This window comes from Procambarus clarkii, chromosome 67 (genome assembly GCF_040958095.1).
Source record: "Procambarus clarkii isolate CNS0578487 chromosome 67, FALCON_Pclarkii_2.0, whole genome shotgun sequence".
NCBI classification, from domain to species: domain Eukaryota; kingdom Metazoa; phylum Arthropoda; class Malacostraca; order Decapoda; family Cambaridae; genus Procambarus; species Procambarus clarkii.
In genome coordinates, this window is record NC_091216.1 from 26072131 (window position 1) to 26096747 (window position 24617).

Sequence of the window (24617 nt, forward strand, 5' to 3'; positions counted from 1 at the left end):
TTTCTAATTTGGTTGCCTGAAGATACCATGTTGCAGATGGCGAACCTTCAGCTATTCTCTGGTGTAGGTCGGCTTTGTTGAGGTGTGAGAGTTTTTTGGTGATGATGTTTTTTATGTTCTCTAGGCTGGGTTGAATTGTTTTATGTATCACTGGATGACGAGTTGCCAATTTAGCAATTTCATCAGCTTTTTCATTTAATGGGATTCCAATATGGGATGGGATCCAGTTTAAAGTTATGTTGAGCCCTTTGCCTTTAGCGACTGCTCCTTGATACCAAATGGTGGTAATTATTTCCACATTATCTTTCCACTGTTTTTGTCCTAGTATTTGAAGTGCAGCTTTTGAGTCTGTGTGTATGATTGCATTTTGAGTGTTTTGTGCAATCACATATGCGAATGCCTGTTGTATGGCAAACAGCTCAGTTTGGGTTGATGATACTAGTCCTCCCAGTCTCCAATATGCCTGAACGCTGGTCGTGCAAAGAGCAGCGCCAGCACTCTCATTTTCTGTGTCCACCGATCCGTCTGTGAAGATGTGGGTGGCTCCTGAAAACAACTCCGCTGTGTCCACTCTTAAATAGTCGTGGTGGTGATGTCGGCTTACACATCACCCTTACACACAAGGTTATAATGAGCTCAATTCTTCCACAAAATGAGAGACGGCACCACTCCCGTGCCAGGTAAGTTCACTACGGGCTCACCATAGCCCGTGCTACTTGCCCCGCTCCTGTGCCAGGTAAGTTACGGGCTCACCATAGCCCGTGCTACTTGGAACCTGTTCCGAGTAGCTGAATCTATAACAACAACATTCCACATAATGTTGAGTTGGGAGCTTCCGCTCCTCTCTTATGATGTTGTTGAGTCTTGTGCATGGGGAGGCTCCAAGAATTATCCTCATAGCTTCATTTTGTGATTTTTCTCTAATCTGCTTTCAGCCTAGGAGCTGCCTCATATGGGCCAATATGCATCCTGCAGTTATGTCATGAACATTCTTCTGTTCTTATGTTCTTAGTACTGGGGAAATTTGTGAGGTGCAGAGCATGGTAATCAACTAGGGACCTAACGAACATCGTGTAGACTATTCTGGCTTATTTGATATCAATTAAGGTCAAGGAAAGACCTAGTATGTGTGTGAGTGTATTAAAAACCATTGTATACAATGATTTTTGTATAGAGAACATTGTATACAGCACATTGAGAAAGGATGTAGGTTACATCCGAAAATACACTTACACATATATTGGGTCCTTCCTTCACCTTCATTCAAGCACTACGGCATTGTGGTAAGTGTCTCCATTAATACTAACGTGCCTTTCAGCAAGTATAATTAAAGGTTTTTAAAATTTTTTAAGCCTAAACTGGAGTTTGCTTAGAATGGCACAGTAAATATTTACTCAGAGGTACAGTGTTTGTATTGCCTGCAGTTTGCAATGCGTTGATCACTGAAAACATTTTTTTTTGGGGGGGGGGGGGGTGAGCTAAGAGCGCTAGCTTGTCTGTGGAAACGATAAGGCCATATTCAGTACTTCTATTTGCAAGTGTATGAAGGAGAGTCTGCAGCCGGTTATCACTGCTTGCAATGATGAAACTGTTAGCTTCATCGACTTGTGTGAGCAAACCTTGTTGCATAAACTGCGATGCATCAGCACATTAACAATTATAGGGCTGAGCACTCGTCCCTGAGGTGTGCCCAATTCAAAGGAGGCATTATAGCAACTCTTAACCTCCTTATGAATGACTTATTTAAATACCCCCTTAATCCATTTCAATAAATCTTCCCCTTGACTCCAAAAAAATAAATGTATTAAAATATATTACCCTGAAAACCATATAAGTCGCTAAAAATAAATATTGGCTACTTTAATTACAAATTCGTTACTGTTAGACCGTCAGCTCGCTACTTTCAGCAATTTCCCTGCGTGTACCCTGTATACCCTGTGTACTCTCCTAATTGTGCTTGTGGGGGTTGAGCTTCGACTATATGGTCCCGCATCTCGACTGTCGATCACTGCCTAGTGCATTTCATTTGTGCATTGTAATGTATTGACTCCCGACCTATTTTTCCTCTATCATATCACCACACATTTCTCTCTAGCACACAAACATTCATTTACACCCCCGCACATATCCCCAGGATGCAGACCGTATCGCACATGTCTAATACCCTTTTTTACTGCTAGGTGAGCGAGCACTGTGTGTGTATAAGAGCTGTTAGCTCTTGGACCCTTTCTAACCGTCAGTTTTCTAATGTATTGGACCACTTTTCCTCCATCATATCTACCACACATATTTGACACCTACATAAACCCCAGGAGGCAGCCCGTAGATACTGTGCAACTCTCACGTACCTATTTACTGCTAAGTGAACAGATGCATCGGATGAAAGAAACTGCCCATTTGTTTCTGCCTGGGTCGGGAATATAACCCGGGCCCTTAGGAATACGACCCCTTGAGCGTCGAGGATGATGGAGCTAATAAGGCGTAGGATGGTGTTGCTTTAGCTTCAACTACTCTGAACAAAAGTTGCAAGTAGCACGGGCTATGGTGAGCCCGTGAAGGAGAGAGAGAGAGGGAGGAATAGGAGTGTTATTGAGGTTGGGGGGATGGGGGACAATGGTGGGAGGGTTCAATAGGTTGTCCGGTACCGAGGAGTCAGCCAGCCATGCGGGCAGTGTGCGGCCGGCCGCCCCAGAGATCACTACCTGTCTCACGCGCTCCTCTTACCTCGCCTCTCCACGTGTTATTTCACTATTATCAACCCCCCCAAAAAAGTGACTGAGTAAAACGAACATAAGTGCAACAAAGATAACTTACTAAGTGCTGCTGAAGTTAGCACAGGTGCAGGCTTCCCTATACCAGAAGTTAAATGAATTCTGATGAGTGAAGAATGCACAAGTTATCCTAGATTGCTCCTAGAGATAAGAAAAAAACTATATATGCTCTTTACACTTAAAACCAATTAAGTGGTGTTGACTACATATCTGAGCGGCTCCAGTTGAAGTGTTTGGAAGCACAATGAGGTGAGTGTCACCGTTGTTCTGTTGTAATGGTTTAACACGAGTCAATGAGGACCTGTTTACACGACGCAGCGGACCTCCTTTATATTGTGTAAAATAGACCTGAGTAACCCACATATAGATCTCGCTAGTCACTATAGGCCTCTCGCTAGTCACTATAGGCCTCTCGCTAGTCACTATAGGCCTCGAGGGTAAAGGTTCAGCACGTTTACGGTCAGCCTCCCTAAAGTTCCCACTCGACCTCCCAAGATCGACTGGGAACTGGAATTATAATAATTTATATTATATAACATATATAATTGATTTGCACTATATAATATATATATTATATATGCGAAAGCTGCAGGAACACGCAAACCATAGATCACAAAGAACTTTAATTGACCCGGCCAGGATTCGAACCCACGCCGTCCAGGATCGCCCCTAAACGTACACTGTACAGTACAGCACCGTGACCACCGGCATAGGTCCGAATCCTGGCCGGGTCAATTAGTGATATTATATTTGTTTTATTTAAAATGTTACAACAAATGAGTTACATGGAAGGTACATAGATGATTATCATAAGTTGAGTTCCTTCAGTTCCTCAGATGGCGGCCGGAACCCTGAATGCATTGTGCATTCCCCCTCTGTATCACCATGCTGAGGCGTCTGGAAAAAGAAGCTGGAAGCTTTAGGGTCTCTTTGTTGTGTCAATTATCCTAAACCCAGTTCCTTCGAAAAACTGGTGGCACTCTTGCCCCAGGCGCCGAGTGTTTCAGAAGCAATGGGGACAAAATTGTAGTGGTGATCCAGTTCTCTGGGATTTGGCTGATTCCCTGTGAGTGGCAGCGCCACACGGATGTACAATAATATTATCCCTGAAGGATTCGAACCCAGACAGCCAGAGGTTCCTTTCACTTTGGCATGTCCAGTATTTTCACCACTAGGCCTCGGCGACTGTTAAAAGAATTGGAAGTTGTCACTCTTAACCAAATTCCCAACAGCACTCGTTGACTTTTTTGGTCACATTTTTCATCAAATCACCTCTCATACTGGGGCCACGTGAGTAACATTTGTGCATTTGTGCGAACAAGCTTGAACGGTCCCCGAGCCAATATGCAACATAAAACTCCTCACCCCTGAAGGATTCGAATCCAGACAGATACAGCGACAATAGAAGACATAATAAAATGTAATTGGGGTCGGTCTCGAGTCCATTGTTGATTTGACGATGTGCATTGAATTTTGTAAACATTTCATAAAGCCTGTAACTTGCTGGGCTACATAAGATAACAGAACACAAAAATATAGTTTTTTGTTGGGGAAATGTTTGTGAAAGTAGTTAAATAATGTCAAATATACTGTATGTCTTTTTTAACTATTTGGAAGACGTACAGCTTTTAATTACATTTGGTAAGTCATTTCACAATTTGGAAACTTGATTTGCACGACATTTCTGCTTTGGTTGAATCTCTACAAATATCAGACATTTGTTTCTAGTGTGGTGCCCACGGGTTTTGTTACAGCCTTCTAGGAAGCACTTAAGGTCAGGATTAGCATTGTAGTGTAAAGTTTTATAAGAGTAAAAGTAGTGTAAAGTAAATAATTATCAAAAGAAGGCACCAAACCGAGAAGGTTATGTAGCACCATCTGGTGAACACCAAGGAATTTCCCATCTTTTCTGGATCCTATAACCAATGTTCCAACTGTGTAAATATTTCATTCAAAATGATCTGCTACACAAAATTTTAGCCAAATATCCCCAGTTTGCTAACTGTGGGTAGTAACCGAGTGATTGTAACCTATCCACCGCTGCCCACTGGATGGGGGGCGGTGTGCAGGACAAACATATGAATTGTGACACTAATTTTCCACACATGTCAGTTGCTTAATTTAGAAACTGTACTTGAGGTCGATCTCGAACCCATTGATGATGTAACGACTTCTACTGAATTGTGTAACTAGCGCAAGATTGTAACGTTAGCTAAATGAATTGTGGGGTTCAGTCCCTGAGCCCATTATGTGGCTTTGTAACCCTTTCCACTACCGCCCACAAGATGGGTATGGGGTGCATAATAAATGAACTAAACTAAACTTCTCTGGTCATAATTTGGGTGTTGTTAAGTCTTAGGTTAATTTTATTGTTAGACTGATTACTAAACATATAAAACGTTTATCGATGTTAGCAGTCGGCAACACGTACTTTTTTTTTTTTTTTTTTTTTTAGTTCAGTATTCACTGTAATTTAGAATAAGTGGGTTAGCATGGGAGAAAGTGCAAGTTGTCATCCGCAAATAGGTTTCAAGTTTTGATTGTAAATGAGAAAGAGGAATGGACCACTCTTATGAACTGGGATGTCTTTAGCCGTTTAAGAATTTCTGGGAAGGCTCGGAGCTTAAGTGTAAAGCAGTGTAGAGCTGCTACCATACAGTGTAGAAAGGTAACTGGATAAAAACATCGCGCTGGCAGCCGACAAGCCAGACACCACAATGTGACACAGCTCACAAGCCATAGAATAGACTAGGTCTAGTCCATAGACCTAGTCTATGGACATACGGGCTTCACGTATGCAGCAGACAAGGACCAATGGAGGCATCCCACACTCCCATCCCTCAATCGTCGTCGCCTCTTAATTACAACAACGACAAGGTCCATTAACTTAGGCTACCATACACAAAAATATTTATTTACCTGTTAAGTGTAAAATAAGTGTAAAAATGGAATTATATTGAATACCAAATTATTAGTCTGCCTCACATTATACATATACTGTTTCTTAAAAAAAATTGGTTCCCGGTGTTCTGCAGCTTCCGAATGAGAAAGTGAAAGTTGGTATGTGATGAAATATTTTGAGTCAGGGCCAGCATTTATTTTAGATGACATTCCACCTGCACTTCTGCCAGTCATTCCCCACCCTCCACTCCTGGTTTTACTTCGACTGTTACCTCCAGTTATTACCCCGCATGTTTCCTCCCCCATGCAGTTATACTTCTGCCTGTCACACCCCGTCGGTGTAACACCGCAGCCGATGGATTGATGATGATTAAGCCACCCAAGAGGTGGCACGGGCATGAATAGCCCATAACACCGCCGCCTGTCAGCCTCCGCATTTATAGCTCCACCTGTCACCCCTCCGCAGTTAAGGTCCGCCTGTCGTCACCTAGTTGTACCTCTGCCTGTCACCCCCCTTCCCAGTTATACCTCTGCCTGTGTTACTCTGTACGCACCACTCCTGTGCCAGGTAAGTTACGGGCTCACCATAGCCCGTGCTACTTGGAATTTGTTCAGAGTAGCTCAATCTATAACAAACTCTGTACATGGAGTTGTGTGTTTGGCGTTTTGTATGCCGCGTGTTTCTTTGCTTGAATGTCTGTAAATGTTATAAAATTGTTGTTTTTCAGGATGTACTTTGTTGAGAGGTCAATGTTTGGTGGTAATTGTTGTTTTGTTCATACTGTTATGTTTTCTCCAAATTACGGAGGGGGGGTATACTTCATAACGGCCTACGTGTTTTGTTGGTCTCAATTTGATTTAGCCTCTCACCTATGTAATTATGCCTGTATTTCGTACTGTATTCTGCGCTAGTGTACTGTTGCAGGTTTGTTGTTTCACATTGTTCATTTTCAGTGCTGCTTGTGCGTTTTGTATAGAGTATCATTACAGTACTTTTCTACTTCTTCCATCCTCTTTCTACCTCTATCTACTTCCACCTACTTCTTTTCTACCTCTATACCATCAGGCGACACTGACGGTGACTGATGGTATCGGTGATATGTTTGTATTTCTAATATGTTTGTGCCTAGCTGTGCTTGCTTAGCTAGGGTGCGTTGTGTAACTGCCTGTGTGTATGTAATTGTTGTGCGCTTTGCTACTCATTTTCGTACGTTCACGTGAGTTTAATGTTTGCTGTTTCTTAGTGTTCCTGTGGTCTATGTATCTGGAATTATGTTTGGTGTTATATATTTTATTTGTAAATATTGTTCTTTTATAAATAAAGAAAAAATATTCTCCTGAACGCCGAACACGGCTTTTCTTGTTAAAGTTAGGCTTTGGCGATGCCCCTTCCCCACAGTTTATACAAATGACTTACTGGTAGATATCACTTCATTCGTTGACGATGCTTTATTGAGGTGACGTGTGCTTGTCTCTAAGACTTATCTTACAGCTTCAACTGCAATTAATAATAATAAAAATAATAATGGAGACAATCAGTAGGAACCATGACTGGAGGATTCAAACCTGTACTCTGGGTATTCCCAAGCAACGCCTTAGACAACTACACCACATACGGTCACACGCATTGAAACCTGGAATTCAACTGAATCCTTTAGGGTTTCTGAGGCTTCCACTGAAGCCTAATCAGGGATTTCACCCCACAATTATTACCTGCAGTTAGCAAACTGGTGATAGTTGGTTAAAATTTCTGGTAGATAATTTTTAATGAAATATTGAAACATTTCTTGAAATATTTGTTATAGAATTCTCTGAATTCACGAATATTTTCGCACTCCATCACAGTGATAGAGGGTGTGCGAATAATTTAGTTGACACAGTTTACATTTGGTCAGGTCTACATCAACAGGCAATGAAAATTCCCAGATACATATAGCCAGAGTCTTAAGTCGAACAGTAGTAACATCAATAAGTTCAGGGCAAATGGGAGGAGGACCTTTGACAAGCCGCCAGCTTCCTGTCTAAGTCGAGGCCACTAGTGTTAGTAGTCCTCAGGTAAATATGCTAATTCAAAATTGAAACTCCTTGCCAAGAGAACCGTCGTGAATATGTAGTTATGTGTAGTCTTACGTAAGCGCAGCACGCTGCTCTGGGTCTATTTCGGGTACCTTTTTTTGTTTGTCTGGTTGACGCCCATCAAGAGCAGCTTGCCTATTGGCTACACGGGTCATGACGTTCACAGGCCCTAGCTCACCTCTTGGCAAGGGTGGGGGGGAGGGGCTGGAAGTACTGGTATGTGGTTGGCTGAAGCCTCTTGCCTGGGGTGATGGGTGACCACACGCCATAAATGACGTGGAAAGTGGGCGAGTTCGTTTCTTAGGGTTATCATTCCACTCACCTGCCAGACCCGATTTTTTTTTTATTCTTGACTTCAGAGGTACAGAAGACCAGGTGTGTTAGTGCTGCGCTATTTACGCACTTTGCCACCAAGAAAGGGGTTCGTTGTTCATTCAAAGCTAGAGAAACTACAATACTCTCCTGAATTCTGGCAGATAACAAACGCCTTTTGACATAATGTTTCTTTACTCCCTCCGAAGTAACTAATCAAACATATTATTCAATTCCCTTCTAAATTAAATGTGCCGTTGAACAGTTTTAACTGGTGTATTATAAATTTAGGAAATGGACTCTAATATTCTGAAAGTTTAACAATCTACATTTGCCATGGCTTACAGATATATCTCGTCTTCACTTGGCCGTCACGTACCCAGTGTCCCTCTCAGGTAACAAAGGCGCACAACGGGCTCAGATACTGGACCTTCATATTTGTTTGATTTTGATTAATATTATTCACCCCATATTCATCCCGTAGGCAGATACATTTAGGTGAGCAAGTTACAACATTGATGCATTAGTTACCGAGTTTATTATATGCGATCTGTGCGCTGAGTCAGGAATGTTGTTAAAATAATCTGGAAATTAAAGCAACACCAGCCATATAAACCAAACAATATGACTTCACACTAGGCTGTTTAAGGTAGTGGCCGTCCTCCCCAGACGCATTCATCATATTTTTTTTTTAACTTGCTGTGTATTAAAAATGTTTTTTTTCGTATATAAATTATTATAATACATAAAAATTCTACATATAGTTAGGCGTAGGTTAGGTTAGATGTTAGATGTTGGCGATTATTTGTATTTGAAGTACGTGGAGAAGAATTATGGTTCGAACAGAGGACGTGAGCGAAGCACTTGTTCCGAAAGTGTTCGAACGTCATTGGTTGTGAGTCTTATGTAAACCGCTTCTCATTCATAAACATGGGGTTTGGCGGCTGAATTAACGAGCTGGGATCTTTATATGCGAGGACGGGCAAGCGGGCTGCAACCCATCCTCAACGTTGTTATCGATGTTGATAATAACAACAAAAATAGTAATAATGATAGTAAATATACATGCATTTCTATTCAGAAATACATATTTATACATAATAGCTTAGCATTTAGTATTTAATAATGAAAGCGTTACATGGAGTTAAACTGGGGGATAACGGCGGGCATTCTGCCAAACGTTTAGGATAGTTTACAGTTCTATATATGTAAAGAGCCTTGACCTGGTATTCACTTGTTGTGTTGACCTGAAGACCTGGTGAACGATATTACATAACACCTGTGGTCGTGTTGGGAAAGACCCTGTGAACGATATACACCACAAGTCAATATCTGTGGTGAATTAATATCTGGGCGAATTAAAAGTATTTGTGATCATTAAAAGCCACGAGTAACCGTGACAAAAAAATGATACTTGCGCTTTGCAATGTCTAACATCACGTGAAACAATGGTTTTTAAATGATAAGCAAACCTTTGTTCTATAACGAGATAAAAATACTTTTCCTTTAATCTGGCAAGAAAACAGAAGGTTAGTGTAAGCCAAAAATAGTGAAGTTCAATTGGAAAATGTTTCAAGTGAAGTATACCAGGCCTGTGTCCTGGGACCCCCTCTAGTTTACTATATATATTATATTATATATATATATATATATATATATATATATATATATATATATATATATATATATATATATATATATATATATATATATATATATATATATATATATATATATATATATATATATATATATGAATGAAAACTCACACCCCAGAAGTGACTCGAACCCATACTCCCAGAAGCAACACAACTGGTAACTACAGGGCGCCTTAATCCGCTTGACCATCACGGCCGTCAAAAGGAAGTGATAGCCGAGGCTATTTGAGCCACTTCCCCGACGGCAACTCGGATGGTAATCTTGGGCATAGCATTTCACCAAATCACCTCATTCTTTGGGGCACACGTGAGGAACACAAATGCGAACAAGCCTGAATGGTCCCCAGGACTATATGCGAATGAAAACTCACACCCCAGAAGTGACTCGAACCCATACTCCCAGAAGCAACACAACTGGTAACTACAGGGCGCCTTAATCCGCTTGACCATCACGGCCGTCAAAAGGAAGTGATAGCCGAGGCTATCACTGCCGTCAAAAGGAAGTGATAGGCCGAGGTTTGGTGAAATGCTATGCCCAAGATTACCATCCGAGTTGCCGTCGGGGAAGTGGCTCAAATAGCCTCGGCTATCACTTCCTTTTGACGGCCGTGATGGTCAAGCGGATTAAAGCGCCCTGTAGTTACCAGTTGTGTTGCTTCTGGGAGTATGGGTTCGAGTCACTTCTGGGGTGTGAGTTTTCATTCGCATATAGTCCTGGGGACCATTCAGGCTTGTTCGCATTTGTGTTCCTCACGTGTGCCCCAAAGAATGAGGTGATTTGGTGAAATGCTATGCCCAAGATTACCATCCGAGTTGCCGTCGGGGAAGTGGCTCAAATAGCCTCGGCTATCACTTCCTTTTGACGGCCGTGATGGTCAAGCGGATTAAGGCGCCCTGTAGTTACCAGTTGTGTTGCTTCTGGGAGTATGGGTTCGAGTCACTTCTGGGGTGTGAGTTTTCATTCGCATATAGTCCTGGGGACCATTCAGGCTTGTTCGCATATATATATATATATATATATATATATATATATATATATATATATATATATATATATATATATATAAATATATAATTATAATAATAATAATAATAATAATAATAATCTTTATTTAGGTAAGGTACATACATAAAGAGATTTACAAAGTTTGTTGGCTTTATAGATAGAGCTAGTACATACAATGCCTAAAGCCACTATTACGCAAAGCGTTTCGGGCAGGAAAAACATTAATGACTACAGCTTAAAACTAATGGGTAAAAAGAAAAGATGTGATGAGTACATATAAAAAAAAAAAAATATATATATATATATATATATATATATATATATATATATATATATATATATATATATATATATATATATACACACAACTTGAACATCAATATATTAGTTAATTTGCCCATGACACTAAAATATGACAATAGCAATATAAGCAATAAATTATATATACAAGATAATATAACTAATGTTACAAAACAAATAAATCTAAATCTGAACGTGTATACCTGCTGGCCACACTCAGGGTGTCCACCGACCACCACATACATGTAGGGGCCAGGCGGGATGCATCTGGTAAACTCAGCAGTTCTGCTGGCAGCACACCTCCACAACCCAGTTGGCACTAGTTATTGGCACTGGTAAGCCACATACCCCCCCCTCCCCACCCCCCACACACCCGCTGCCACACTCGCAGTACAGACAGATACATTTCAAAGCTGATGTTTATATACCATAATTTTCATAATACTGTTTAGGCCTATTCTTTTTTTTCGAATCCCTGTAAGCATAAACACGCCACTTGTGTATTATTATTATTATTATTTTTATTGATAAATTCCAAATTTTTATCACTCATTTCAGATCAAGAATTTTAAGTAGACTGGTGCGCGGACAGAGGTCAAATGTTAACAGGGACTGCGGCGGAGTGCGATACTTCCACCCTAATGGCGACCCGCCAAGAATACTGATTACAGGTGAGTGCTGGCTGGCCCATTTCTAAACCTACCACCTCGAAATCTACGGTTGATTCTGGGAATTGTTCCCCACAGCCCTATGGCTCTCCTGTGTCTACTTTTGAATGAGTTTCCTCCGTGTGAGTGTGTGTACTCCCTCAGTTTTTGTTCTCATCGAATTGTTGTGTGTTATAAAGTGAGTGCTGGTGGTGGTGATGATAATTTGTGATCTTCCAGTAAACCAATCACTATACTGTGTTATAGGGCTGCAATTATACTTACAACATGTATTCTATCACGCCCTTCAGTCGAGGTGGATAAGGCGGCCCCCAGGGAAAGTACTCCCAAATTAACCTGTCAGAGGTAAATCTGTCCTCTTCACGCTAGATGCACGGTACAAAAACAAATGGGTATAATTCTTGACTTTATTATCACAGAATCTACTCTCCATAACAAAACCCCCTGGCACTGTCTATTGGCCTTTATTGTACTTTAGAATTAGTTCAGAATTCCCCACTGACAGGGATAAAGACTTACCAATGAAACAGCCCAAAACTTCTGATGGAACCATAGCGAAATAATTCCACCAAACCCCAGAGTACACCAAAGATCCTCTCCAAGCTAACTTCCACGAGAGACAAACACTGGATTATGCTTGAAGTTACCCAATTACATATACAATAAATGAATAAGAGTGGTAGCAGATAAATAATTAAATAAAGGAATTAACTGCTGTCAGAATCCCAACAGTAAACACAGTGTGTATCTGAATCTGATACAGTACACACACACACACACACACCGTGTGTCTGTGTATCAAGAATCCGTACACCAGTTGATTGACAGTTGAGAGGCCCCGCCCCACGAGTACAACTAGGCGAGTACACTAGCCAGTCGGCTAAAAAATTGAAAATGGCGTCCTCACTCAACCACAGGCTGCTAAAATCTTGTGCTGTAACGGTTGGCTGTACAGTTGTTTTACCACAACCAATCTTTTACAATAATGTCTTATAAATGATGTAATATTCTGGCTGTTTAATAATTATTTATTTCACAGACTTACGTCTCTTAGAACCCATGGTATGAATTCATCTTGGCTTACAGCCCCATAGGATTGCTTGCCCGTTCCCACACTCGATAAATAGTATTTGATTGATCGTAATATCCTATGTTTCATTACAAAGACCAACCCTAGTCATAACATTGTTCTCACCTAGGTTAATGTGTTGTACTTGGGGGGGGGGGGTGTTAACTGCTGCTCGAGAATCGAAGCCTATCTTCGTTTATAGTTATGAATGGGGTTCGCCTCCGCCACTTCAATTCTTAGCGCATTCCATTTGTTCACCATTTGGTCTTTAAAATGAAAAGTGCTTACATTTTGTGCAAGTTTATTGCATATTAGAAGATGTACTCGACGGTACTCGGGTGCCCATTCCCCCCTCTCCTCGTCCTCCCACCATTCCCTCTCGTCCTTCCCACCCTTCCTCTCGTCCCCCTCCTCCCGCCCCTCGTCTTCCCCATCCCCGCTCCTCTCGTCCTCCTCCCTTAACCCCACCAACTATATCGTTATAATAAATGATATTCACAGAGAATATAATAGTTTCCCTGTTCAAATGTGTGCGATAGCATTCAGTTTTCTATGGAGGGGAAGGTTAATTTAATTTTCAGAATATAAAATTCTCTTAAAAAATTCCTGCTATATACATAACTACTTCAAACGGGAGATCACAAGGCCTATGCTTCATTTTATACTTCTAATTTCGGAAAGTGTCATGAAGTTCCAGATATCACCAACTACCCTATTGATTGATCCTTTCGGCAGGAAAAGTAGTAATTGTTCTAATTTATATGTTTGCTTTGGGTAAAACAGATCTTGTGTGTGCCCAAAACATTTTAAATATTTATATTCAATTTCTGTATCTACTAATTAACCATTGTAACATAATCTGATGAATATATATTATAAATATAAGTATGATTATTATACCTGTGTGTTTATCCCACAGGTAGTCTAGGTCAGCTGGGCACAGGTCTGGCACGGCTCCTCAGGTCCAAGTATGGCACTGACAACGTCATCATGTCAGACATTGTCAAGCCCTCCAAGGACATCGTGCAGTCAGGTATGTGGACAGTTACCAGTGTGTTCGCTCACTCTAGTTTCAAGGTAAGTCACTTCTCACGGCAGGAGCAATGTGACTTATGTTACTTGGCTTTCACATTACATTACAAGGTTCGCCTTATCTAATGGTGCTGACAAGACATCAACTGTTTACCCCAACAGTAAAAGTAGTTTTAAACGATTTGGCGGGGTCTTATTCCGGAGAGTATTAGGATTAAGGACTTGCCTGAAACGCTATGCGTGCTAGTGACTGTACAAGAATGTAAGAACTCTTGTATATATAAATAATACATGTTGAATTGATTATTTCTTGTAGCCATTAAAGATGGCTGAGGGGAAGGGTCTTAATATGTTCAGTTAATATTTAATTTGTGTAGGACATACTGTAGTTATGCATTCACCTTAGGTGTGTTCATTCACTGCAGTTGCACGTTTTCTCTATTGGCTGGCCTCCATGTTTTTAGCACTATTATCTTAGTGCTCAAAATATCTGGCCTCATCCACTTGGACTGGTCAGTACAGCAACGGTCTAGCTTTTTACAGGGTCAACATTCAATGGTCCAAGTGGTTGAGGGGAAACAAAGTGGTTTCTTCATTCCCTTTTCATACCCCTTCCAAGTGGTATAGTCATACAGGCTTAGCGCATTCTTCTTATAATAAGCGTCCCCCTCCAAGTAGTTTTACATTAAACGTTCCAATAAACTATATCATTGGTGCCTTATTCTAAATGTTTCCCGTCATTCCTGTTGCCTGTTCCATGGGCTGGTACAGGACCGTACGTGTTCGCCGACATTCTGGACTTCAAGTGCCTACAGGAGATCGTGGTCATGTACAGGATCGACTGGCTGGTTCACTTCTCAGCCCTTCTCTCGGCTATCGGCGAGCAGAACGTTCCTCTCGCTATAAGGTGAGATACATATAACAATTAACAAACTAGAACACTTTATTATAATGAGGCTTTAGCTAATTATTTAGCATTTTTCTTTTCCGAGGTATTAAGTATTTTCGAATAATATTTCGCGTATTAATAGTTTTTGTTTGACACATTTGATAATGATTGACAATAGATCATCTAGTTCCAGCTTGCAGTGTTCTGCTTTACACATGTCGTATTGCAGGGTCAATATTGAGGGTCTGCACAACGTGATGGAGCTGAGCAAGCAGTACAACCTCAGGGTCTTCGTCCCCTCCACCATCGGTGCTTTCGGTCCAGACTCGCCCAGGAACCCAACACCAAACCTCACCATCCAGCGACCCAGGACCATCTACGGCGTGTCTAAGGTAGTTACCTGTCCTTCACCTGTCACTTCTCGACAACCCCCTCTACTACACCCACTCACATCAACCCCCTCTACTACACCCACTCACATCAACCCCCTCTACTACACCCACTCAAATAACAACCCCCTCCACTATACCCCACTCACATCACAACCTCCTCTACCACATCTACACTCCTTACGGGATATTCATGCTCATGCCACCTCTTGGGTAGCTTAATATTTATCAATCTGTCAATCTCTCACTCTCCTCAATGTCCTTCACCACACCCAACACTCCTCACACGCCTTCCCCACTTCACCCACACCTCACAATCCCTCCACCACACCCACTCACCTCAATCCGCAACCACATCAACTCTACTCACAACATCGCTACCTCACACGTACAGTGCTCACCCGCGCCCCCCCCTCGCCTCACAACCCCCTAAACCACACAATCTTCACGACAATCCCCACTTACTCAACTTGTACCCCCTTGTTTGTGTATCATCCATGCCAAATAATATCCTGTCCGTTTTCCTGAAACCTTTGTATGTGGTTATTACGTTTTCCCTGTTTTTCCTATTAAGTTGACGAGAAATTTAACTTGTACAGTTTTTCCTTGTAACTCGCATTTCTCAGTGCTGGAATTAGTCTGGAGAACACGTGGAATTTCCACAGTTTTGTGTTGTCATTTATCTGACATATATATTGTAAGCAAGGCCCTGTACCAACCCATTCTTTTTGATTGCCACTCATAAGAATCCAACCTTGTAGCCTATCCAGAAACGTGCGTACCCAAACCTGTCTAATCCGATGCATAGAGAGCTTGAATATTTGTCGTTTCTTTTCTTAATAGAGTGCATTTGTAACATTGGTTATGATAACGTAAATAAACGTGATCTAGTTGAGAGGACGGACTGCGTGAATGACAAGCTACTGTTCAGATGTGTAAAGATAGTTATCTTGCCATACCATATATATGCAGCTGATGATATCCATTTTTTATGGGCTTAAGATGAGAAGTTTTGCAGGCGATGAGTCACAATAATGTGGCTGAAGTATGTTGACCAGACCACACACTAGAGATCGACTTGAGAATGGTCCAGGACAGACTGAAACGTCGTCGTCCCTTCACTTTCTAGTATGTGATCTGGTCAACATGAGAAGTTTTGTTTAATATCAACTCCCTAAGTCTTTCAGAGTCAAAGAGGGTTTCTTTTTCTGTATGGTAAGGTGTACTCGCCTAGTTGTGCTTGCGGGGGTTAAGCTTCGGCTCTTTGGTCTTTCGATGTGTGTGTGTGTGTGTGTCAAATTCATTAATTAACAATACAAAAGTTAATGTAGTAGTGTCCAACTGTATCTGCATGTCGCTGTACCAGTGTGGCTATGTCAAAGTGTGTGATCATGTAAGTGTAGCTATGTGAAAATGTGTGATCATGTAAGTGCACCAGTGTGCACGTTTACCAAATTAAGTGTGCAAGTTTGCTAAGGTAGCAGTGGGTGACACGGTAATATTTTGTCTGCAGGTCCATGGGGAGCTGCTGGGCGAGTACTACCACCACAGGTTTGGGCTCGACTTCCGATGTCTCAGATTTCCAGGCGTCATTTCCTCTGACACTCAGCCAGGGGGAGGCACCACAGGTGAGGTACCACACCCGAAGGACACTTTGCAGGTGAAACCACACCCGAGACGTGTCACAGGTGGATCACTACCCCTGAGGGACATGTCACAGGTGAAACACCACACTCGAGACCACAGGTGAACAACAGACTTGAGACACCACAGGTGAAACACCACACCCTAGAGAGACACCACATGTGAAATGCCACAACCTAGAGATAAACCACAGGTGAAACACGACACCAGAGATATACACCACAGGTGAATCACCACCCTACCTACTCACTACCCTCTCCTTCTAGACTATGCTGTGCAGATCTTCCATGACGCCATTGAAGGTCGAGAATTCGAGTGCTACCTGAAACCCACCACTCGCCTTCCCATGATGTACATCGACGACTGCCTCAGGCGAGTCTTCTCAAACCAGTCCTCTTTCATCCTGATATTCATTACATTAAATAACATTGCTAAAGTAGCAGTCCTAACAATTTTGTGCCTTATGTTTGAAAATTCATGTTTATATTTAGTATCAAGGTATATTTGTTGTGATTGTAGGTACATTTGAATGATGCAAATTTTATTATTGTGATGTTCATATTGTATGTGTGTCTGCCCTTGCTATATCAACTTTGCAGACACTATTTCAACCTTGCTAACTGGACATCTCTCCAGTTCTTATCAAGTCCAGGCATTTGGACATGTCTCTTCACTCTTCCCTCTCTGCAACTCTCCTCCAGATCTGCTATCCAATGGGCACCATTGGTTGAAAGCAACAGACATTACATATTGTTTAGTACATATCAGTTGCTTTCAGAAAGCAGTGCCCACTGGGTAGATGAACACATTCCCTCACTCTCCCCTCTTTCCAACTCTCGTCCAGATCTGCTATAGATGGACATGTTCCTTCGCTCTTAACTTAACTATTGTATGCAGTGCATACAGTGCTCTCACTCCTTTACACTATGATCTGTCTCTTAGCACCCACATGGGGCACCTTGTGTATCCCTTCATTTCCCTACCCTTTCTTGTCACTCTAGGTACCCTTCCTCGTAACTCAAGCTACCCTTCCTCGTCATTTGAGCCTCTTTCACCATTACTTTAGCCATACTTCCTCATTGCAAGCAGTGCCATCTTCTCACAGCGGATGTTGTCCAGCAGGTCATTATGGGAGATGCTGGTGGCGCCCCAGGAGAAGTTGCTCCGTCGAACGTATAATGTGACAGCCATGAGCTTTTCCCCAGAGGAAATTGTAGGGGAGGTGCGCAAACATTTCCCCAATCTACGTGTCTCCTACAAACCAGACTCCAGGCAGAACATTGGTGGGTTCTTTAGTACTTGTATGTTTGGAGCGGGGAAGTGGGTGTGACATAGGGAGGGTGATTGAGTGATTGTGTTTTTGTATGATAATAATTAATAATAATAATAATGATTCATAAAATCTTTACATAAGAACATAGAGGTATATTTGAAGATAATAGGAATGCATATTGGATCCATTAGCATTTGCCACTAATACACAAAGTATTTCGAACTTGGAATAATTTAGTTAAATTGCATTGGTATATGAGGGGTAAGCTTAATACAAAATGAGAAGTAAGCTATCACATATGAGATGGTCAAGAAATTTGATGATAAATAGTATAAAGGTGACAATTATGATAGGCATCGACTACTGCATTATACAAATAATAGTTTTAGCAACAACACGGATATACTGAAGTATATAACATTTGTATATTTTTGCCAATATTACTAAGGTGCATTTATGGGGGAAGCCCCGGAGGTTCCCTGAAGCACTAATTCAGTACCATACTACTAAGGGCCATCAGTCACGGAGTTCTTATGGCGGCTTACTGTGTATCATGAGCCAGAACTTGGCCTCCTCAGAGATGCAGGGAGTGGTGGCACTATGGACACCTTACATTTAAAGTTGATCATGTATGCCACCACCAGGAAAGGTACCCAGAAAGTCAGTGAAACATAAGACTACTTGCATGGTTAGAACGAGACCACAGTCTCAAAAATTGCCAAAAAAACTCCCCAACAATGAAAATAAACAAAGTTTTGTGAAACTAGAGCAAGCTAGTTTACTCCACCTCTCCCCTTCATTTGGGGAAAGGAAGGAAGGAAGCAGATCAGGTCAGCCGGCTCGCCCCACCCACAAATCTTATTTTGATGTACCTGGTTGCTATCCTAATCGCTCTGGCTCCACTCTCCTATTTTTTCAAGATGTTTTGCCTTTGAGACTGTTCTTATATGTTTGTATACCATGAGCCAAAAGTGTTGTGTACTTGGGGTTTATTCCCTATGTGCACCTTAACCCTGCACGGTCAGGGTTATCTTTCTTTGGGTGTTCGGGTCAGATTGGGGCCCCTTGCATCCTGTTTGACCCTTTGTGGGCCTTTGTACCTTCTGTGAATAGTCTTTTGTTGAGTTTTCTATCCCCCTACCTTGTTTGAGTTGGGTGCGGCTCTTCCCAGGGTTCGTTTCCATGTGCCTTTGGGTGCTTTGGACTGGTCCTTCTGGAGATTTCCTTCCTCCCGGGTTTCTCCAGCAGAGGTTTGGGAGGCCCTTAGTGATTACCTCCTGCTCCAGTCGGTTATGGATCCGGCCTCTTTTGAGTTTGGTTCTTCTTTTCCTCGTTGGGTGCAATTACAAGGTTTCAGTCATCCTGGCTGGCAAAATTTCCTTTGTGTACCAAAGGGGCTTGGTGCGCATTTTGTGGTTCCCGAACACTTGACTGGCAGGTGTCATCTGTGTTGTAGATTTTTCTGGGGGGTTCTTTTGATTCCCTCAATGTATGCCACTTTGCTCTTGCCCTTCCCAGTGATGTGGATCTTGTGCCGCTGCACGCCACTTTTGTCTGCTGTTTTGATTGCCGATGACCTTCGTACAAGCTCGCAGTTGGCTTCTGTCGTGCATTTCTTAAACCTCCTAGAGCTTTATTCAGATTGTTTTGGGGGGGGGATATAGACAAGAGTTGTTACATTCTTGTACAGCCACTAGTACGCGTAGCGTTTTGGGCAAGTCCTTAATCCTATGTCCCCCTGGAATATGACCTCCCACGAAGAATTGTTTTTATAACCAGGTACCCATTTTACTGTTGAGTTAAACAGAGGCTACAGTTAAGGATTTGCACCCCATAAATCCTCCCTGACCAGGATACAAACCCAGGACAAAGTGCTCGCGGAACGCCAGGCGAGCCTCTTGCCACTACGCCACGGAGACTGGGGGTTTGCAGAGATTGGCCCTCGAAGGATGTTGGGACACTGTGAGGTTCCTCTTATGGGGGTTTGGCTGCTGCTTTGACATCTGCTGCCCTCCCTAAGCTTTGTTTCAATTATCCGGGAGGCATTTATTTTTTTTTCTCCCCGTTTCACACGTTGACAGGCCGTGCTGGCTCGGTCTTTGGACTTTGTGTGGACCCTGGCTCTCGCATACATTTCCCTTCTAGTACGTTGTTATTTCCTGATGAAATCCTTTGTTTTCTGTTGGCGGCAGTGGTTGGTTGCTGGCCTGTTGCTGATTTGTTGTGTATTCAGGGAAGGGGTACATTGTAGCAGACAATGTACCTTCTAATTACTCTTACTTTTATATGTTAGGTTAAGGATCTGCCTGAAACATTGTGTGTGTTAGTGGCTTTGCAAGAATTCAAGAACACCAATATTATGTACTCACAACCCAATGTATCTTCTAGTATATAAATAACAATTAAATAAAAATTTATTTAATCTCGATAATAAGGTTGCACTAAAAAAGTACCCCATTCTCTAATACAATTTTGGCAAATCAGGCCAAACGAATGCTAGTGTAAGCTTGTTTATAACATGTTTCTTTAATGTAACCGACACTTTGTCCACCTTCAGCTGACACTTGGCCAGAGGTGTTTGATGACTCTGAGGCACGGCAGGACTGGGGATGGAGCCACCACTACAGCCTAGAGACCATGTGCAAGATCATGTTTGACAACCTGCATTGCCAGCAGCAACTGGATGCCACATCTGGGCGGTGACAGAACCAGCACTATCATAATTTTTTGATTGTAGTAATGGTCACAGAATGGATGTGGCAACTCTTGTTAATATAATAAAGGACAACTTCTGACGCTTGAGTAGTCTGGATGATAATTATTAGCCAAATTTGTAACTGGAAGAGTATTCATTAAAATTAGTTTGTGCATATTTTCTGTATTAAAACTGTCTTTGAAATTACATTTGGCAATAATCATTAGGCGAGTACTGTACAACTGGGTGAAAACTGTACAACTAGGCGAGTAATGAAATCCACAGGAGCTGTGATGAGGGTTCACATTAAACATTATATATAACTTGTTCATTGATGTGTGACATTAATGTGATTTCTGTGTATTGGAAGGGGCATCAGAAGTAGACCTACTGGACAACAGAGTCCGAGTGCAGGGTGGGGGGGGGGGGGGGAATTGTGTGAAACCCCGGTTAGGCTTCAATGGAAGCCTTGGGATCCTTGTGGGTGCAGAAGTATCCTAGGTTGCAATTCTTTTGATCATGTCATGGTGCAATCAACTAGAGCATGCCTGGGAACACCCAGCGCATAGGTTTGAACCCTCATCACAGCTCCTGTGGATTTGTTTATTGAGATATCACGTTAATGTGACTTCTCTGTGTACTAGGCGAGTACTGTACAACTAGGTGATTACTGTACAAGTAGGTGAACACACATACTCACACAAAAGGACCATGGAAAAAGAAAGAAACTACAAAAGAACTACACAGGAAATGCACACAGTATCCATAGTTCCTGCCCATCATCTAGGGGGCAAGAACTGGGTGTGGAGGAACTCAACAACCTGTGACAACTAGCCTTGTACCTTGCCTATAACAAATGTTGTATAAAATGAAAATTAAGAATGCAGAAGAAAAGACATGGGTTAAAAATGGTACAACACCTAAACTTTAGTAAGTTAAGAAATATAAACATACAGTATTATCGAATAATGGAAGCGATATGATTGACTGGTGAATAGACCAACTGCATATACATATTCAGGCTGAGTGAGTGAAAGCAGGAGTCCAGGAATTGCCAAAATGCTGGTTCAGGTCATCTCATTTTTTTTCCTCCAAAATGGTTTTCTCATTTGATATATTATTCCCTTGTGATTTTTCAAGACTTATTTGTATTACAGTATTTGCATTGTTATAAAGGGGCAGAAAATTAATCTTTGTTGAATCTTCACAAATATAAAAGGTTGTGAATTAGAAAAGATTTGGGGCTTTAGTTATTTTAGTATATTACTACTATAATGATATGAATCTCAAGATGAAAATCATGTACTATAGTAATAAAATTGAGTGTTAAGTAGTTCCTCTTGGTAAAATATTAAATATTAATAAATCTGGTTTACTTATTACTGTGTCTATTTCTTAAATATCATTCATACATCGGAATAATGTCAAAAAAGTCACTCAACACTACATTCGTACTCATTTCATCCCCTACCACCTGGCCTTCTAATTCAACAAGAACATTATCTTTAAGGTGAATTGGGTTTGAATGCTTCTGTGATCTAACAGGCAGTTGAAAAGTATTAATTTAAGCTTTTTCTCCTACCTAAAGAAAAAATGCATTGTATGTCTAGTTAAGGAGGCCCCACATTTAACAGATCTCATACCCTGTGTTTGTGATGCATAAAAACCTGTGTATTTGCCATCTACATTAATCTGCCCAGGATCTGCAACATGCTTCTTTGTGGAGGGTATAGGAGTAAAACAAGGTTCACTGTAATCCAACTGAATCAGTTGGCTTGCCCTAGTCAAGCTGATATTGGCCACATACAATTTACTCGGTAGCACTTAAGAGAGTCAGTTCTAACAGTCATAGACATTCACTGACTGTTGGAACTGCAGTGTCCTCCTAAGTAACACCTTTCATATAATGTCCTGACTTTCAGGATGATCAGAAATGTTGCTTCTCTACTGTACCTTTGAGCCATGTATACCTCAATAAAGTTCTCTGCAAATCTGATGATAATGATGCATACATAGGATACAAGAATAGTGTAGGATTCCTAAATAAGCCTGTAGCCAGTAATATGCATAGTCTTTTGACCATATTGTGGAAATCAAATGGTGAACAATATGGCTTAGTGGGGTAACTTAAAATTAAATGAGATCTGATTCTTTTGGCATTACTCGTCTTGTGTCTTTATGCTCTTGTACTACATACCAACTCGCTAACTATGCCGTATTCCACAGTCATTACAGGCTGTGCCATTGACAACTTATATCATAAATCATAAAATGAGACAATAACACACTAGAAATATAGCTAGTGTTTCACTTCAACAATGTGAAAACACCTGAATTTATCTGAAGGCCACTGTTTATCTAGTGGCTACAAAGGGGACAAAGCCATCAGATTATCAAAGGTTTCCCACCCATTTTCCACCAAGATTTTTTTCCAGCCAGATTTTGACCACTTTCCAAATTAAATTGTGATCTCTAAAACCTTTCAGTACTGAACATACCTTTCCCATCAACCACAGAACATGGCCAAAAACTTACAAAAACCTAAGAATACACAAGCACCCAAACACACACACACACAGTGCTGGTGAAAGAACACCTGAAGGTCAGATAATTAATGTTTGAAAACCCTCGAGATATTGACATAATGGCATTGCAGCTCTGGAATCAAGATAAACTGATAATTTTAAATGCCTACAGCCCAGCAGCAAGCAACACATGGACAAAGGAAGAACTGGATGACAAATGAGAGGGCCTTGTAATGGTCACGAGAGAGATTATGGTAAGAGCTGACAAAGATAAATCACGATTGTTGGTACTTTGGGATTTTCAACTTTAAGGCAATAGACTGGGAGGCCTATGAAGCAAGAACAGAGAACATTTGGACAGGCAGATTTGTAAACCTCATCCTGGAAACGTTCATGTATTTGCACATTAAGCAGGCCATGAAAATGAAGGAAGGGGACGTTCAATTAATCCTGGATTTGATATTCACTAGGAAACAGAGATATTTGATATTCAGTACCTTCCTCCCTCCCTTGGGAAAGAACAACGACATCATCTTGGAAATAAAATATGCAATACATTTTAATCTACAAGGGAATGGGAAAAATTAAACGGTTGAAAAACTTGATTTCAGAAGGCACTATGGAAAACTTGGCAAATTATTTAATAAATTTGGTTAAAAATACTTGTTATGCAAGGAAGTAAATGAGATGTATGGCAAATTTTGTGATATATATGATAATGGCACAAAAAATTATACCAAAACAGAAATGTAGAACTAGAAAGCTGGATTTTGTTACAGAAACTACAAAACATCCAGTGAAGAAAATACTAAAATGGATTCAATATAGGAAGAGGGGCTAACCCTCAAACTTACCAGCCATATAAACCAGTAAGACACTAACCTAGAAGAAACTAAGTAAGAAGAGGGGCAGAAAGAAACTTTGAAACAGGGATAGCAAATATAAAACAGAACCAGACCTTTTCTATAAATTTATTAAAAGCATGCTGCATATAATCCAAAGATTGAAAATGTGGAACAGATTCAAAGAATGAAAAGGAAGTATGCAAAATGAACACTTTGAACAGTTTCAAAGTATTTGTTAAATTCAGAAATCAAAATTCAAAGTTTTATTCAAAATAATGGCTGTACAAAGAACATAAGAGCAATGAACAAAATCTATTTGGGTATTGTTAGGAGGTAGATAAACTAATGAAGCCACTATTATGTAAAGCGTTTTGGGTAAAACTTAAAATAATTTTGATAAAAATTTGTATAAAGATGTGAAGGGGTAAATTCTTAATACTAACAGAGAAGTAAAAATAATTGTATTTTTTTTAAAAGTTCAAGTAAAATAACAGATGAATACAATAAAATGATGATAATGATGACAGGCATAGGGTATTACATTATGGAGTCAGTAGTTCTAGC

At 41.0% G+C, this 24617-nt stretch overlaps 1 protein-coding gene across 2 annotated transcripts; it reads left to right on the forward strand.

The window, feature by feature from the left end:
• Positions 1 to 577: 577 nt before the first annotated feature.
• Positions 578 to 22065, forward strand: Tdh (L-threonine dehydrogenase). Of its 2 annotated transcripts, none has more exons than XM_069310540.1 (9): positions 578 to 624; positions 11583 to 11695; positions 13681 to 13794; positions 14565 to 14700; positions 14912 to 15074; positions 16585 to 16699; positions 16982 to 17087; positions 17838 to 17998; positions 20546 to 22065. In XM_069310540.1, exons 1-9 carry the CDS (start codon positions 593 to 595, stop codon positions 20689 to 20691), a joined length of 1086 nt encoding a protein of 361 aa, XP_069166641.1. In that variant the 5' UTR covers positions 578 to 592; the 3' UTR covers positions 20692 to 22065. The 2 variants fall into 2 exon arrangements, with proteins under 2 accessions (XP_069166641.1, XP_045613429.1); XM_045757473.2 differs by lacking the exon at positions 578 to 624 and adding an exon at positions 2647 to 3020.
• Positions 22066 to 24617: the final 2552 nt, after the last annotated feature.

Bases quoted from the DNA above. Each gene is read 5' to 3' on its own strand.
- Tdh (XM_069310540.1), top strand. From the start codon at position 593: ATGTCGGCTTACACATCACCCTTACACACAAG. The intron at 625-11,582 runs GTTATAATGAGC...CACTCATTTCAG, and splicing joins ACATCACCCTTACACACAAG to ATCAAGAATTTTAAGTAGAC. The intron at 13,795-14,564 runs GTATGTGGACAG...GGGCTGGTACAG, and splicing joins CAAGGACATCGTGCAGTCAG to GACCGTACGTGTTCGCCGAC.